The sequence below is a fragment of the Oryctolagus cuniculus genome, chromosome 12, assembly GCF_051225735.1.
Source record: "Oryctolagus cuniculus isolate XC-2025 breed Fujian yellow rabbit chromosome 12, ASM5122573v1, whole genome shotgun sequence".
NCBI classification, from domain to species: domain Eukaryota; kingdom Metazoa; phylum Chordata; class Mammalia; order Lagomorpha; family Leporidae; genus Oryctolagus; species Oryctolagus cuniculus.
Window position 1 is genome coordinate 76511499 of NC_142878.1, and position 14909 is coordinate 76526407.

Genomic DNA, 14909 nt, shown 5'->3' on the forward strand with positions numbered 1-14909 from the left:
TATGAGCTAAATGAAACACTTGACTATCACTCAGCAGATTCAGGCAGTGAGGCAGACGTCGGAAATAATGCAGAGTATAATAAACCCCAGGACTAATTTGTTGCCACAAAAAGAAGCTATTTGTAGACACAAGCTTAGGCCCAAGGGTATCCTGGGCTGATATTTTCCACTTAAAGCCTCAAAATGTGATTTGGTGCTGTTCCCAGAACTATACAGATTCTAATCCAAACAGGAAACTCAGTGTAGACACAATCTAAAAGAGGTAAAGCATTAGATACTTCCAACTGAAAGTAAGGTCTCAAAGACACAAGGACCAAAAATAGGCACACAGGACAATGATCCTTTAGACATTTTTTAAAAAGTCAGCATGTGGTTACCTTGAACATGGTGTAGGACAATGACCGTCCACGCTGAATGCAGCTGAAACTCAGCTGCTGCGTTTAAAGCGACAGTTATCCGTTGAGACTCTCTTGGTCCCCTCATTCATCCCTTGTGGGGGCCTGTCTCTTTACTACTTATTTTTAAGGATACTACATAAATCCTGGTGGGGGTGGGGGGGCTCACTCAATGGCATGTGTAATAGAGCTGGAGCCTGGACTTGGAGACTAGGTGTCACTTCTCCTCCATCATCCTCTTTCGGAGAACACCTCCATCACACAGCTTCTAGAAACGTTAGCCCCCAGTGCTTCAGAAAAGTTACACACATCACACGTGAATACAAGCCTTATAATCAGAAATGGATATGCACTAGTGACTAGGCCAATCAGCTTCTGTTTTTACAACATTTGAAATTGTGAATTCATAGAAAGAAGAAAAAGGGTCAATCACAGGGAAGCAGACTCTCTTATTGTAGGGGTCTATGGTTTCTCGATTTATAGTTCACGTGCCACTGAGCCCTCACTGTAGTGTTTTGTCTTGGATATCCCCAAAATTGGCTCTCTACCATTTCAATAAACTCCATTTTTTTATTGGACTTGGTTTGAACGGGTGTTGATCATCAGAATTAAATCATCTGTGACTGAGGAAGATGTAGAATGAACAAAAAATATATATATTTTCATATATATATATATATATGAAAAAAAGAGGGGCCAGTGTTGTGATGCAGGTTACACCATGCTGAGCATCAGTTGGAGTCCAGATGTTCTGTTTCTGATCCAGCTCCCTGTTAATGTGCCTGTCTCCCATATGGGAGCTTGCATGGAATTCCTCCTGGCTCTTGGCTGTGGCTTGGCTCAGTCCTGGCTGTTGTGGCCATTTGGGGAGTGAGCCAGCAGATCCCTGCCCCACCTCTCCCTGTAACTGTAACTGCCTTTCAAATAAGTACATAGATAACTAAACCTTTATTTAAAAAAAAAAAAGAGAGGGAGAACTTCAATAATATGACATACTGAGATATACCAAATTTCTACATTACTGCTTGTTTAAAAATATCACTTAATCTTTTTCACTGTTTTATTTAGCTGCTTATACTGCTACATTATTCTTATTTCTTACTACAAAAATACAATGTAAATATTTTCCAAGTTTAATTTGAAATTGATTTTTGCAATATTATGGAGAAATATTTTTAGCCAATCAATTAATTTATGAAATAATGTTACCAAGGTTATCATGTGTTTTCATTACAAAGGAAACACTAAGGTTTTGCTCACATTTTAACAAAGACATCCACTCTACAGAAACTGATTTGAAGCTGACATTTCATGAGAAACTTATTTCTCCCGGCACAAGATAGTCTCTTAGATATTTGTTAAATCCCATTATTTGTTAAACAAATGGATGAGCAAATAAAAATCCATTTAAGAAAAAAAGAAAAGTAACATTATAAAAGGAAAGAGTTAAAGGCAAAAGTTAATTTGTAATTTATTGGATTCTATATTGTGTGACTTGTTTATCCATTGAGTAGTATTTTTTTAAAAGTTCCATTAAAAATTAAGTCACAGAAAAAAGGTTAATATGAGAAAGAAAACAGTGATTTTGTAAAGCTAAAAATCAATTAAATCCTTGATTATAACCAAATTATTTGTACAATGTTATAATGGTAAAATTCACACAAAATATTAGAAAGAAATACAGAAAAACCACTCAGTTGAATTACGAGCACATAGTACTTCTTTCTCCCCTTGTGGCAAGTTGGATTTTTTTCCTTGTTTTTCCATTGGTTTTACATTACTTGCAAATATATGTGTTACGTTTTACTTTTTATCTTAACTTACTTTAAAATTCTCTGGCGACATCAAAAGGCTCATTACTGGACCAGCTTCCAAAAAGAATTTATGCAAAATGTCTTCAGTAAAGATGTCCCACAAGATGACACATGAGTTTTGGTCCCCAGACACCATCCAGCTCAGGTCAAATCTTGAAGAGAGACCGTGTGGGTACAGTAAGGCAGTGACTCTTTGGTGATGGCCTTTCAGAACTTTGTGACAGGAGGATCCTGGAAATCAGTTAAGCCCCAAGTGAGACAAAAGTTATTTATGTTCAGGAAATAGTCGTGATTTTTTTTCTCTAAATGTTTAACCTAAGCATGCACTTGGCTAATAAAACTGGTGAAGAATCCTTCGACCATCTCAAAAGCCAGTGCCACATCAGAAGTCACATTATGCTTTGGATGGAGGAATACGTATCAGTTGCCCCAAGTCTGCTAATTCTTTAAAGATTGTCCTTGTATCATGAAATAACAAACACTGTCCTAAATTTATACAATTTTTTGCCCCCACAAAAATAAGCTCAGCTTATTATTTCTGTTGTTTAAATTGGGATGACCAAGTCTAATATATGAGAAAAGCAAAGTTTCACAGAATATGTTTGCTTTGAAAGATATTAGAGATTACCTATTTTGACCTCTGGGTTTTACAGCTAAAATATCTGAGGCTGAGAAGTTTATCCAAGTGTGAAAAACCAAAGCATAATGTTTATGAAGGAAGCTTTGCTATAAAATAAATCCTTTTTTTCTTCTGGGTCCTATTACTTATTAGATATGCCTCCATGGATAAGTTGCCATTTCCTTCTGCAACACAGATGCTGCATTGGAAAAATCTGGATAATAAAGACAAGACTGTTCTGTGGAATAAATAAGATACTATCCAGAATTTCTAAGGACTCTACTTGACACCTGGCAGGGCGTTTCAAACCAGAGCTATACTAGAACACTCACCAACCAACATATCAGTACTCTTCCTGCTAAACAGAGTGCTCCTCCCTTCATCAGTAGCTCAACTCCCCCAGATTGGAGATCACTGTAAACTTGATACTCTCTTTAGTCAAACTCAAAGTAAATCCCAGAGCCGGCACTGTGGCCGCTGCCTGAAGTGTTGGCATCCCTTATGGGTACTGGTTCGAGTCCCAGCTGCTCTACTTCTGATCCAGCTCTCTGCTATGGCCTGGAAAAAGCAGTGGAAGATGACCCAAGTCCTTGGGTCCCTGAACCCGTGTGGGAGACCCAGAAGAAGCTCCTGGCTTTGGATAGGCCCAGCTCCAGCCACTGCAGCCATTTGGGCAGTTAGTGAGTGGATGGAAGACCTTTCTCTCTGCCTCTGCCTTTCAAATAAATAAATAAATAATCCTAAAAAAAAATAGTGAATTTCAAAGAATCATTATTATGAATCCATCAGGAATATTCTCACATCATATCCCTTAGCAAACCAAAATAAATGTTAACTCAGATGTTACCCATCACATGTAGTTTTCTGCTTGTTCTCTGAATACTAAGATAAATCAGTCTTTGCTTAAAAAAAAGCTAAGGTCTTAGATTTTTCACTAACTTTTAACAGCAACCATTTAGCCATATCCCAGTACATTACCTCTCCTCAGTTCCATCAATTTACTCCCTCCCTTCACTCAATCACCAAGTGACAAGTCAGGAACATTAAAGTAGTAGCCAAATCAAGCGTGAGAATTATGATAGTCAACGGAAAATTTTTTTTAAATTGAGATTTAATGTTTACTCTTAAGGATCTTACGTGCCTGAACGATTCATAAAATTTTAAAAAGTGGTATACATATTTTTTTCTACATATCCTAAATTTCAATCACATCTTTTATTTCCTTCCTTTACTTAAGGCAACGTTCTGCATAATGGTCTTCTGCAACTCAAACACAGAAAGATGTTTAATACACATATTCATTAACAAGGAAATTAAAATGGGAAAATGCCATTTTTTCCTGACTGGCAAGGACTAAAAAGTCTAAGAGCACATACAGTTGGCAACGGTTTAGGGAAAAAGGCATTTTTATAGGTTGCCTGTGGACACATGTGTGTAGAGTGATATAAGTTCCTTATGGAACATTTCAGATAAATTTTCAAAATTAAAAAAAAATAAACAAATGCCTGTTCAGAAATTTGACTGCTGGGAGCTCATAACACATATATACTTCTATATATGTCCAAAGATAATCAATTCTGCAATGTCCATAGCAGTTAAAGATTAGAAAACCTAAATACCAATTCATATTTTTAATTGTGATTCTTATTTATCATTTACATTAATAAAGAATTAACTCCAAAATATTTTATTAAGATTTGTTAAAGGGGCCAGTGTTGGGGCATAGCAGGTTAATCTGGTGCCTGTGACACTGGCATCCCATGTGGTCACCAGTTTGAGTCCTCGCTGCTCCACTTCCTGTACAGCTTCCTGTTAATGCACCTGGGAAAGCAGCAGCAGATGGCCCAAGTGCTTGAGACCCTGCACCCATGTGGTAGACCTCAAAAAATTTCCTGGGCCAACGCCATGGCTCACTTCGTTAATCCTCTGCCTGCAGCGATTGCATCCCATATGGGTGCCGGTTCTAGTCCTGGTTGCTCCTCTTCCAGTCCAGCTCTTTGCTGTGGCCCGGGAAAGCAGTGGAGGATGGCCCAAGTGCTTGGGCCCTGCACTGGCTTGGGAGACAAGGAAGAAGCACCTGGCTCCTGGCTTCAGATCTGTACAGCGTTGGCTATGGTGGCCATTTGGGGAGTAACCAATGGAAAGAAGACCTTTCTCTCTGTCTCTCTCTCTCTTACTGTCTATAACTCTACCTGTCAAATAAAAAAAAAAAAAATCCTGACTCCAGGCTTTGGCCTGGGGCTGGCACTGTGGCACAGCAGGTTAATGCCCTGGACTCTCTCTCTGCCTCTCCTCTCCTCTCCTCTCCTCTCTCTCTGCCTCTCCTCCCTCCCTCCCTCTCTCTCTTCCTCTCCCTCTCTCCCTCTACCTCTCCTCTCTCTGTGTAACTCTTTCAAATAAATAAATAAATCTTAAAAAAAATTTTTCCTGACTCCAGGCTTTGGCCTGGCGCAGTCCTGGCTGTTGCAGCCATTTGAAGAGTGACCCAGCAGATAGATCTCTTTCTCTCTCTGGCTCTCCCTCTCTCGGTAACTCTGGTTTTTGAATAAATAAAAATAAATTAAAAAAAAAAAACAGGTTTGCTTAAAGGGGTGGCATTGTGGAATAGCAGGAAAAGCCATCACCCACAATGTTGGCATCCCACATGGGTGTCAGTTCATGTCCCGGCTGCTCTACTTCCAATCCAGCTCCCTGCTAAGGGCCTGGGAAAAGCAGAGGAAGCTGGTCTAAGTGTTTGGGCCCTTGCCATCCATGTGAGAGACCCAGATGAAACTCCTGGCTTCAGTCTGGCCAAGCTCTGGCTGTCGTGGCTATCAGAGTGAACTGACAGATGGAAGAAATTTCTCCTGCGCAATCTTGTGTTTTCCAAAGATACTTCATAAAGTTTGTGGAAAAACAGAATGTAAAGACAACATGGGGGCTGGCTCTGTGGCATAGCAGGTAAAGCTGCTGCCTGCAGTGCCGGCATCCCATATGGGTGCCGGTTTGAGACCCGGTTTACTCCACTTCCAACCCAGCTCTCTGCTACGGCCTGGGAAAGCAGTAGAAGATGGTCATGTCCTTAAACCCCGGCACCTGCATGGGAGACCTAGAAGAAGTTTCTGGCTCCTGGCTTCAGATCGGCCCAGCTCTGGCCGTTGCAGTCAGTTGGGGAGAGAACCAGCAGATGGAAGACCTCTCTCTCTCCCTCTCCCTGTCTCTCCCTCTCTGAAATTCTGATTTTCGAATAAATTAAACATTTTTAAGGAAACAATTTAAGGGCATTTCATTAAAGTGTGTATAATAAACATCTGTTTGTCTAATATAATTTAAAAAATGTAGACTGCTATGCTAATACGAGTTTGTATATACATAGACAATTTCATGTGTAGTATAAAAATTCTTATCGGTAGGCTTTTTTCCTTAGCGTTAGCACTGGAAGATCAAGTGAGGAAAGAAACTTACTGTATATATTTCCCATAGGGTTTTGACATATCTTACATGTATGACTTACTCTAATATAAAAATATGTACAAATTTATCAGTGAAACTAGCCAATTCTTTAAGCCTCTGAACCTACTTTAGTGCAGTAGGTTACAATAAATAGGGTCAAATAAAATGCAATGACCTTTTAATAAAGAACCGCCTTCTAGAAGTCCTGCTTTGGCAGCACTCAAAGCATGGGTGATGAAAATTGTCCCATCTTCACAGCCACATATTAGCTTATCAAGACTTGGAACATATTCTGATGAAGTGACTACAGCAGTTCCGGCCCCATCTTTAACCTCAGAGAAATGGTCAATGATACTTTGTGATACAACATGATGCTTATCAAAATTATCTTGAAGGGTCCAGGTGGCAGTGATTGGGATCTCTAAAAGGAAAACACACAAAAAGGAAAATTTTGTTTCTCAATTCTTCACAGATATGGAAAATATCAAGGCACCATCCCTTCAAAACTACAAATGTGCTGTAATAGCTTTTTCCACATTTATATTAACAGTATTCACCCCTTGTTGTGTTAATTTGAAAAATGCTGATAGTATTGTTGCATAAAATATACAGGCTTCACGCTTATGCATGCTTTTACCAGGGCATCTAGTACCTAGGGGCATAAGAAAAAACCTCCTTGTGTGTAGCTCCACTGCTGCTCAGTTTAGGCAAACAGTGAGTTAATTGCAAATTAGTACTCAGAAGACATGTGACTAGAAATGGAAACAGTCTTACCTCCAGGGGAACCATCAGACTTGGAAATAGGAACATCGGGAATGTGCCACAGTGTAATTCGCCCCGACATTTCTCCAGAGAAGAGTACTTTATAAAATGGCTCTTTCCTTTCGTTCATGTAGCCCATAACAGAGGGACGGCTCTGTTTCAAAACAAAAAGTGAGCTTTTATGCAGGAAACACTCTGACTGCAGAGAGATGGATACTGTTTTAAATGGAGGAAGACCACTTCAAAGCTGAGCTCATCTTTTTATTTCCCACTCTCAAAATTTTCAAGGAAACTAAATTAAGTAATCTGTAACTCTGGACAAAAATTACTTACAAAACATGAAGCAAATTCACCGCCTTAAGAGAGTTGGTCAGAGTAGCTAATGTATACCAACTATGTTCTGCATATGTATGGCACACACACACTTGGTTAAATATACATCATAATAATCCTGTTACTGTCTTAATTTTACAGACAAGGAAACTGGGAGTGAAGAGATGGATTTATCTAAGGCGATAGAAACAACAATGGGCTTTGGGTCTAGGAATTCTGACTCAGGAGCCCCAACCTTGATAATACTGTCCACTAAGAAAGCCCAATTTCTTTATCATCCTTTTAGTTCCATTTGTCAGTTACAACTGCAAAAACTAATAGCTATGTATGTAGTAATTTTGTGTTAATATGCTTTCCACTTTCTGTTGACCATTTTTTAGATTTAACAGGTTACTTCAAATTTCTCATGATTAAAAAAAAGAAAAATGATCTGTAAATTATACATACATGTGTACATATGTATATATATAAAATACATATAGATACATATATACATATATATACATATATATATATAGAGAGAGAGAGAGATGTATATAATATTCCAGCTTCCTGCTAATGTACACCCTGGGAGGCAGCAGGTGATGGAAGTACTTCTATCTCTCCCACCTACATGGAAGACCTAGACTAAGTTCCTGGCTCCTGCCTTTGGACTGGTCCAGTATTTGGGAAATGAGTCAGTGCATGGAGGATCTCTGTCCCTCTGCCTTTCAAATGCAATGAGAATTTTAAAAAATTTGCAAAGAAAAATAATTTATCAAAAAATAAAGTATATATATTATAATTTTGCTTATGCAAATACATGAATATCAGGCACCAGAGCTATTAAAATCCTGCATTCACTGGCAAGTAGGTCTAGTACCTCCCCAGTATATCTTTGCAGTGCAGCTGTTCTTTGGACAGACTTGTAAATAGAAGTTAGACACAAGAGATCAAAATGATTAAGTCATTAGAAAAACAAAAGCAGAAGTCTCTTTTGTTGTACAATGAAAGGCATTCTGAAAAGAAAGCTAACTGCTGGCCTTGGAATTAAGGAAGTCAAGAAAGTGATGGTTCCTAGTCAAAAAATACATGCTTTACCAGATTTAGATTTATTAGAGGAAAACTCTGTAACAAATCTTTAGGGAATACTAAGGGTCAAAATATCGCTACATTTAATCCTTACAACAAAACTATGAAGTAACTATTGTAATTATCCATGTTATGGAGATAAGGAAGCAAAACAAATCCAAGGCTATTATGACCAAGATGCTTGTATGTAATTATCTATAGTCCTAAGAAGCAAGAGCGTTGCAGAAAACAGCTCCAGTAAAGTAGTTATCTAGATGTATGGATGGATGGACAGGAAGGTGGGTGGGTGTGTAGGCAGGCAGACAGGCAGATATATAGACAGTTAGATAGACAGACAGACAGACAGACAGATTCATAGGGTGCTTTGGTATCTTACAGATCTCACAGCCATGATTTTTATAGGTGTTAGAAATGGTGGTTAAACTGGTGATTCAAACTCTCCCAACCAACTGGGTATCTTGAAATTATTGTTCCAACTTCCATGTTATTTTGATTGAAAACAAAGCTCCACTTGTTACCAACTCAAATTGGTAGCAAGGCATCTCCTCACCTAACTCTGTGCTCTGTCCCTATAATCAAGGCCCCCTCAGTAATCCTCCCTGCCCTTATCTTCTATAGAACTCCTCATGGTCACTCCCACTCCTTAACCACTTGGTTTTCCTTCTCCCCAGTAGTTCTTTCCGAAGTTTGCCTATACACCTAAACCCCCCTTTGTAGAACCTTTTCATGTGAGTTCTGAGTTTTCATCACAGCACCCAATACTCATCACAGGGAGTACCTGTTCTCTAAGGGTAATACAATACAGTCAGGAGGAGGGAAATCTCAGACTGGTTTCAACTCCTGGCTTTCCACATACAACTATTTAAAAAGCAATTTAACACTGTTTCATATCCCCAATTGTTACTCAATAAATATTAACCATTTGTATCTTTTTGTTGAGAAACTCACACCAAAAAGTCATTATCAGATTTTAGGGCTAAAATCTTGGCAACTGATTTCTCTGAACAGCAATTTCAAAATAGTTTCTTGATGACAACCCAAATAAGTGAGATGGTGTATGTGTTTTATTATTTTAATACTTTACATATTTATTTACATAATTTTTATAATTATTTATTACATTTGCTAATAGCAATAATAAGAGCTCTCTATCATCACCATCATTCTCATTACTCTTGGTCCATGCACCCAGATTCCTTAGCAACAATCAGGCTGTTTTGCTCCCAGCTACTCCCACGCGGGCACTGCAGCCAGACTCCTCAGCTGAGATGCCAGGAAGTCCACTTTCTCATTTCAACAGTCCTTGACAGGGCCCCTGCCACAGGCCTCTGCAATCAACACCTATGATTTGAAGCCAGGGATATCCTCAGGAAGCTACTAGAAAGAAGGCTGAGTCCCTGTTCTTGCTGCCACAACTCCATCCGCAACACATTCATGGGAATTACAAAGATTAACTTGGAATACGTTACTGTCAATCCTTGACATGTAATTCTATAATATCACTCCAAAAAAATTAACTGGGTCTATACCATATGCTTAAGAATATACTTTCTAGGCTCATTGTATCTATAAAATTTACCTCCCCACCACACACAATGCCTTCATTATCTGCTAGATGTACAAGTAAGAAAAACGGATATGCCTTTTATTTAGTGACTAGAGTAGAGGTTTGACTAAGCAGAATGATGTCTGACTTTAATTTATTCAGTTAGGATCTATGGATGGGTAGATCATTTTCTTTCAAGTTTCAGGTTATTCTGTCCAGGCCTCACTGACTTCAAGGCACTTTACACTTGTCAGGTACAGAAACAATGATGGCCGTCTCAACAATCATTGGCAGAAGACCCACAAATGTGTGTGTTGACACCTGGACAAACAAAGCAAGGTAGTTTCCCTGTAAGACGCGTTTTTGCTTTTAAGTGGTTACACACAGCATTGATACCTGCAATGGACAAGAAGCTCCTTAAGGCTTGTATATGTGGCTTTTAGGGCAAAGTGTGCATTGGAAAAATGCATTCTGGAGGTAAAAAAGGAGGAAAGAGCAGTTCCTTTTAAAATAACTCACAGTACTGGTTTTGTGATCAACAGCAAAGCAAGGCTCTATTCATGTCCACAAACTATTATAAAATAGCCCTAGATGCATGCCAACTCTCTGAAGTCTGCCTAGGCCCTAGTGGCACTTGGGGTTCTAAGTTTTTGCTGACAGCTTCTTAATCAAGTTTTTGCAACAAAACCTCTCAGCTACATTAACGGGACAATCACTAAACTATAGGATTTCTACCAGCTGCCTAATTAAGCTAACCATCATTCTGTAAAGAGCAGTATGCTTCCTTGGTTGACACATCAGTAATTGAAAACTCTTTTCCTCTCCATGAAATACTTTTTGGATGATTAACTGATGACTAAATCAAAAAGTTTTAAAAATCACTCTTAGGAACACTGCTCGAATAAAATGGGGACTTAAATCTCCAAATTTCTGAATGTCAAAGTATAATCCAGTCAAGTCACAAGTTCATAATCACGTTAACATTCTGCCAGAAATTAAGATATTTGTTTTAACAAGGAGATTTATTCATAAGAATGGCTAACATGTGAGAATGATCGCAACTTATGGGTAAGAAAAGGCAGAATATAACCCATTTCATAAGTTTCAAAATTAGAGCAGATATATCAAGATATTAACAGTGTTGTATATGATTACATATCAAAAGGGCTAGTGGAAAAAAGTAAAGAGAGAGAGGCAGAGAGACGGAGGGAGTAAATCAATGTGGGAAAAAGCTGATGACTGGTGAAGCTAGGCAGAGTCTATGGGTAATCATTCTACAGTTCTTGCAAATTTTTTAAACATTTGAAAATGTTCCCCTTAAAATAACTCAATATAAAAAAACCAAGCTAAAACAACTTCACAGTGAATATTTATGGTTGTGACATGTGGCATTTTTATCCTTCCTTTGTTTTTCTCACATTAGTGATTTTTATGACAAACGTGCATCGTTTAACTAGACAAAAATAAGAGATTTTTTTAAAGACCAAGTTTTCTCTTCAGTAGACATTATCAGTTAAACTCGATTTCCCTGTTAACAACTTGATGTGGTGCCTCCATTTAATTTTCTCAAGGCTACACTTTTACAGACAAAGCAACGCTTATCTAAGAAACAGGGAAACAGCTCTGGGGCAGGCACTCTTTTCTTGCATTACCTTATTCCCCTCCACAGAAGTAGAGCACAGTAAATGAGGATAAATGGTCTCTTTAAGCACTCCTCCATCAGCAGGGTATATGCTTTTTGAAAGCCCACTGAATGGCAAAAATAAAAAAACGAAGTTTAGAACTTTGGGGTTCTTTATTCATGTTTTCCCCCTCCCACTTGGAAAAGCCGGATGGTACCATTCAAGTTTCTAAACTCTAGTTAGAAATTGTTGGGTTAATAATTACAAGTGACTTTTTGAAAACCCAGCACCAGCTGTACAAGTTATACATGGTTAATCTCATTCCTTCATCCCCTGCTGTTTTGCACAAAGGCTGAAGCCTACCAAGCCCAGAGTAAATCTTCTAGTGCCAAAGTTGTTTTGTTCTGGTTTTTGATCACGGGCAGCATGCAAGGATTTTTCCATAATAAACCTCCCAAAGTTCATTTTCTACCTGAATGTTTTGTATGCCGCTCCCATCTGAGCCCACCTGTTCAGCAGCTGATAGATGTAACTGTGACCATCTTCTGTCCAGATGAGGATTCTGTGAGCAGCCAGCACCTCTCCGCCGGCAAAGCACTGCCCGTTTCTACTAATTTCAGTCCAGAGAAGGGAAAAATCACAATAATCATAAACCTAAAATACAAGATTGACACCCATTAAAGAAAGCTAACCGTTGAATCCTTCTCTGAAGTAGAAGATAAAGCAGGCTTATTAAGACTTCTTAGATGGTGGTAATAATGCAGAAGAGCACACCGTATTACTAACATTTGTTCTTCAACATTCATTCGAAAGTACATTTTGGTAGATAATGTTTATCTTGTTGTTTCATTCCAGATATGCTCACTGAACAAAAAAAAAAATCAAAAGTTCAAAAAGTTCAAAATATAAGTTCATAAAAATTCTTGTATGTGTAGCTTAAGTTTAATATTTGAAAATTTATTATGCATAAAAATCTTAAATAGCCGAAGTTCTTTGTTTGACCATGTATTTTAAATTGTGGTTCAAAAACATATTATCACCATATAAGAAAGACAATGTATGGTTAGTAATAAACGAACTTTAAGAAATATTAAAAAAATTGATGTCAACTTGGCTTGCTTTCTTCTTAGAAACATCAGTTTATATACCCACAGGAAAAGAATGTGTATTCCTTATAAACAAATTCAGTGAAGAAACAGAAAAAAAAATCTACAAAAAAATCTACAAAAATCTACTTGTCACATGCAGGTGACAAGTACCAGTTTTCATTTTCATTTAAACGTGCAGGTACAAACTATAGAAAATAATTTAGAGATAAATGCTCATTATCATTACTATGGTTTGTTACTAATGAAATTAGGCATTCACACTACACATGTAACAGGAAGCAAAGCAGCTAAACTTAGGGAATTGAAAACATACCAACCTAATAGATAAGTCATTCCATGTTATAAAAAGTTCTCATATTTTAATCATTTTTTCATCAGAATTATACTGAACTAGAAAAAAAATTATACTTGAATATCAATATTTATTATGTTATTTTATTATACCTTCCAACATTTAGAAAACACCACCAGCAGAAGTCTCTCCGTATATGTGCAAAATCGTATTGTCTGACAGTTCAAGGAGTCAAGAAACTTGGATTCTTTTTCATAAACATCTTGCTTTTCCTTCAAAAGGAAAGAAAACATTTTAGCATTAATTCAAGGTTTATTAATAATAAATAACTTATTTAGGACTACGAAGAGACCTGCTCCACATACACCTGAGGTAAATCAACATTCGAAATTGGAAAATATCTGGGTAAACTCCTGAGTGTTTTTAAAGTTGCTTTGCAACAGTGTAAGCAGGAAATTCACCTGGATTCTTCATTTACTAAGCATTTGGGGAGCTATGCTGGATGCCCACAAAGTAAATATAAGGGTATATTACTGAATTATAGACATGGTAGAAAGATACAATCAAATATAAAGTATTTTTAAAATCCTTCAGGATATTAATAGCTGAAATTAAAACAAAAAAGGAACCAAGTGCTTTGAGAACACACAATAGATGACAGAGAAGACATAAGGTATGTACATTTTCAGGTCTTTCTGATACTATTGGGCTTGAATTTCTTGAGCTCATCAACCCAACATAATTCGCTGGCTTCCTCAACCCAGGAATTCCTAAGGAGACCCCCAAGCTCCATGGGCAGCCTCTCAATTTCATCACCAGCACACTGACGCTATTGCTGTTTTCTGTGTGTCACCTCGACTTACAGCCTGATGCCAGGAAGCAGGCGAATGTCCTGAACTCCCAGGGGATGGGACCCTTGGTGGTTCATAATCAGCTCTCCGCCACTGGTCACACTGACCCAGAAGGAAGGCGGCTTCTACTGGAAGGGACCCAGGGATCTTCTATGACTGTTTTTACTTAAAAACATAATTCTGTCTCTCTCTCTCTGTGTGTGTGTGTGTGTGTGTGTGTGTGTGTGTATGCCGTACATGTGTACAGAAAGGGTTGGAAGGATATATTCTAAGTGTTCCAATGTCAACCTTTGGGAAGACGGATGAGAGGAAGTAAATCAAAGTAAAATTTATACACCTTTCTACTTAAGCATTTAACTGTAAACATGCAATGTCGTCACAATTTAAATTTTTCAATAATTATGCTTGAAACTAGAGAAAAATGAGTAAAATTCCCGTGCCAACCTGAATGCTGTTGATAGATGAGGAGAGGTCCCACACCTTGAGCTCCCCAGTTACTGACACCACCAGGAGGGAATCTTCTGCAGAAAAACAAAGATCACAGGTGAGCTGCCCACTGGTATGATGGGAGGCTACAGGCACATATATGCGATTCATTTCATAATTAATGATTGTGCAGGGCTGTGTAGGTGGAAAATTCAACTTTGGGAATATGATGTGAAAACCCCATTTGTTTTAAGATTTCAAAGTGATCACCACATGTATAAGGACCTTTAAAATTCAAAACCACATTGCCCATCTTCATGTTGGTGGTATCAAACCTTCCTATTTCAGAAGTAAAGAGGCAGCTTTTTTTTTTTTTTCAGAAGTAAAGAGTCCTGTGTCATAGTCATATTGCAGAAACTGAATTCTCCTCACGACAACATTCAGAAGGTACAACAGGGTGAAAATTCTAAGAGCTCTTCTAATACATAACGAAAACCTGCCTGTCACATGTAAAATGTACCAAACAGATCTGGGGCATGGAGACACAAATTCTCCTCTTTCCACTACTCCATAACCTCTTGTTGACTTTCCAATACCTGGAACCACTGGTTTAAGTGCTCCTGGCTTTGCTCAATCT

At 38.1% G+C, this 14909-nt stretch overlaps 1 protein-coding gene across 8 annotated transcripts in view; it reads right to left on the reverse strand.

Moving 5' to 3' along the window:
• The window catches only part of WDR72 (WD repeat domain 72), a 243257-nt gene that overhangs the window by 178389 nt on the left and 49959 nt on the right, over positions 1-14909 (reverse strand). For all 8 annotated transcript variants that reach the window (XM_008268981.5, XM_089309469.1, XM_089309468.1 and 5 more), the window contains 7 exons: positions 14291-14367; positions 13148-13267; positions 12103-12248; positions 11625-11721; positions 7035-7176; positions 6436-6681; positions 2220-2440 (listed from right to left, as the gene is read on the reverse strand). In XM_008268981.5, coding sequence (XP_008267203.4) covers positions 2220-2440; positions 6436-6681; positions 7035-7176; positions 11625-11721; positions 12103-12248; positions 13148-13267; positions 14291-14367 — 1049 coding nt within the window. The remainder of the gene's footprint in view (positions 1-2219; positions 2441-6435; positions 6682-7034; positions 7177-11624; positions 11722-12102; positions 12249-13147; positions 13268-14290; positions 14368-14909) is intronic.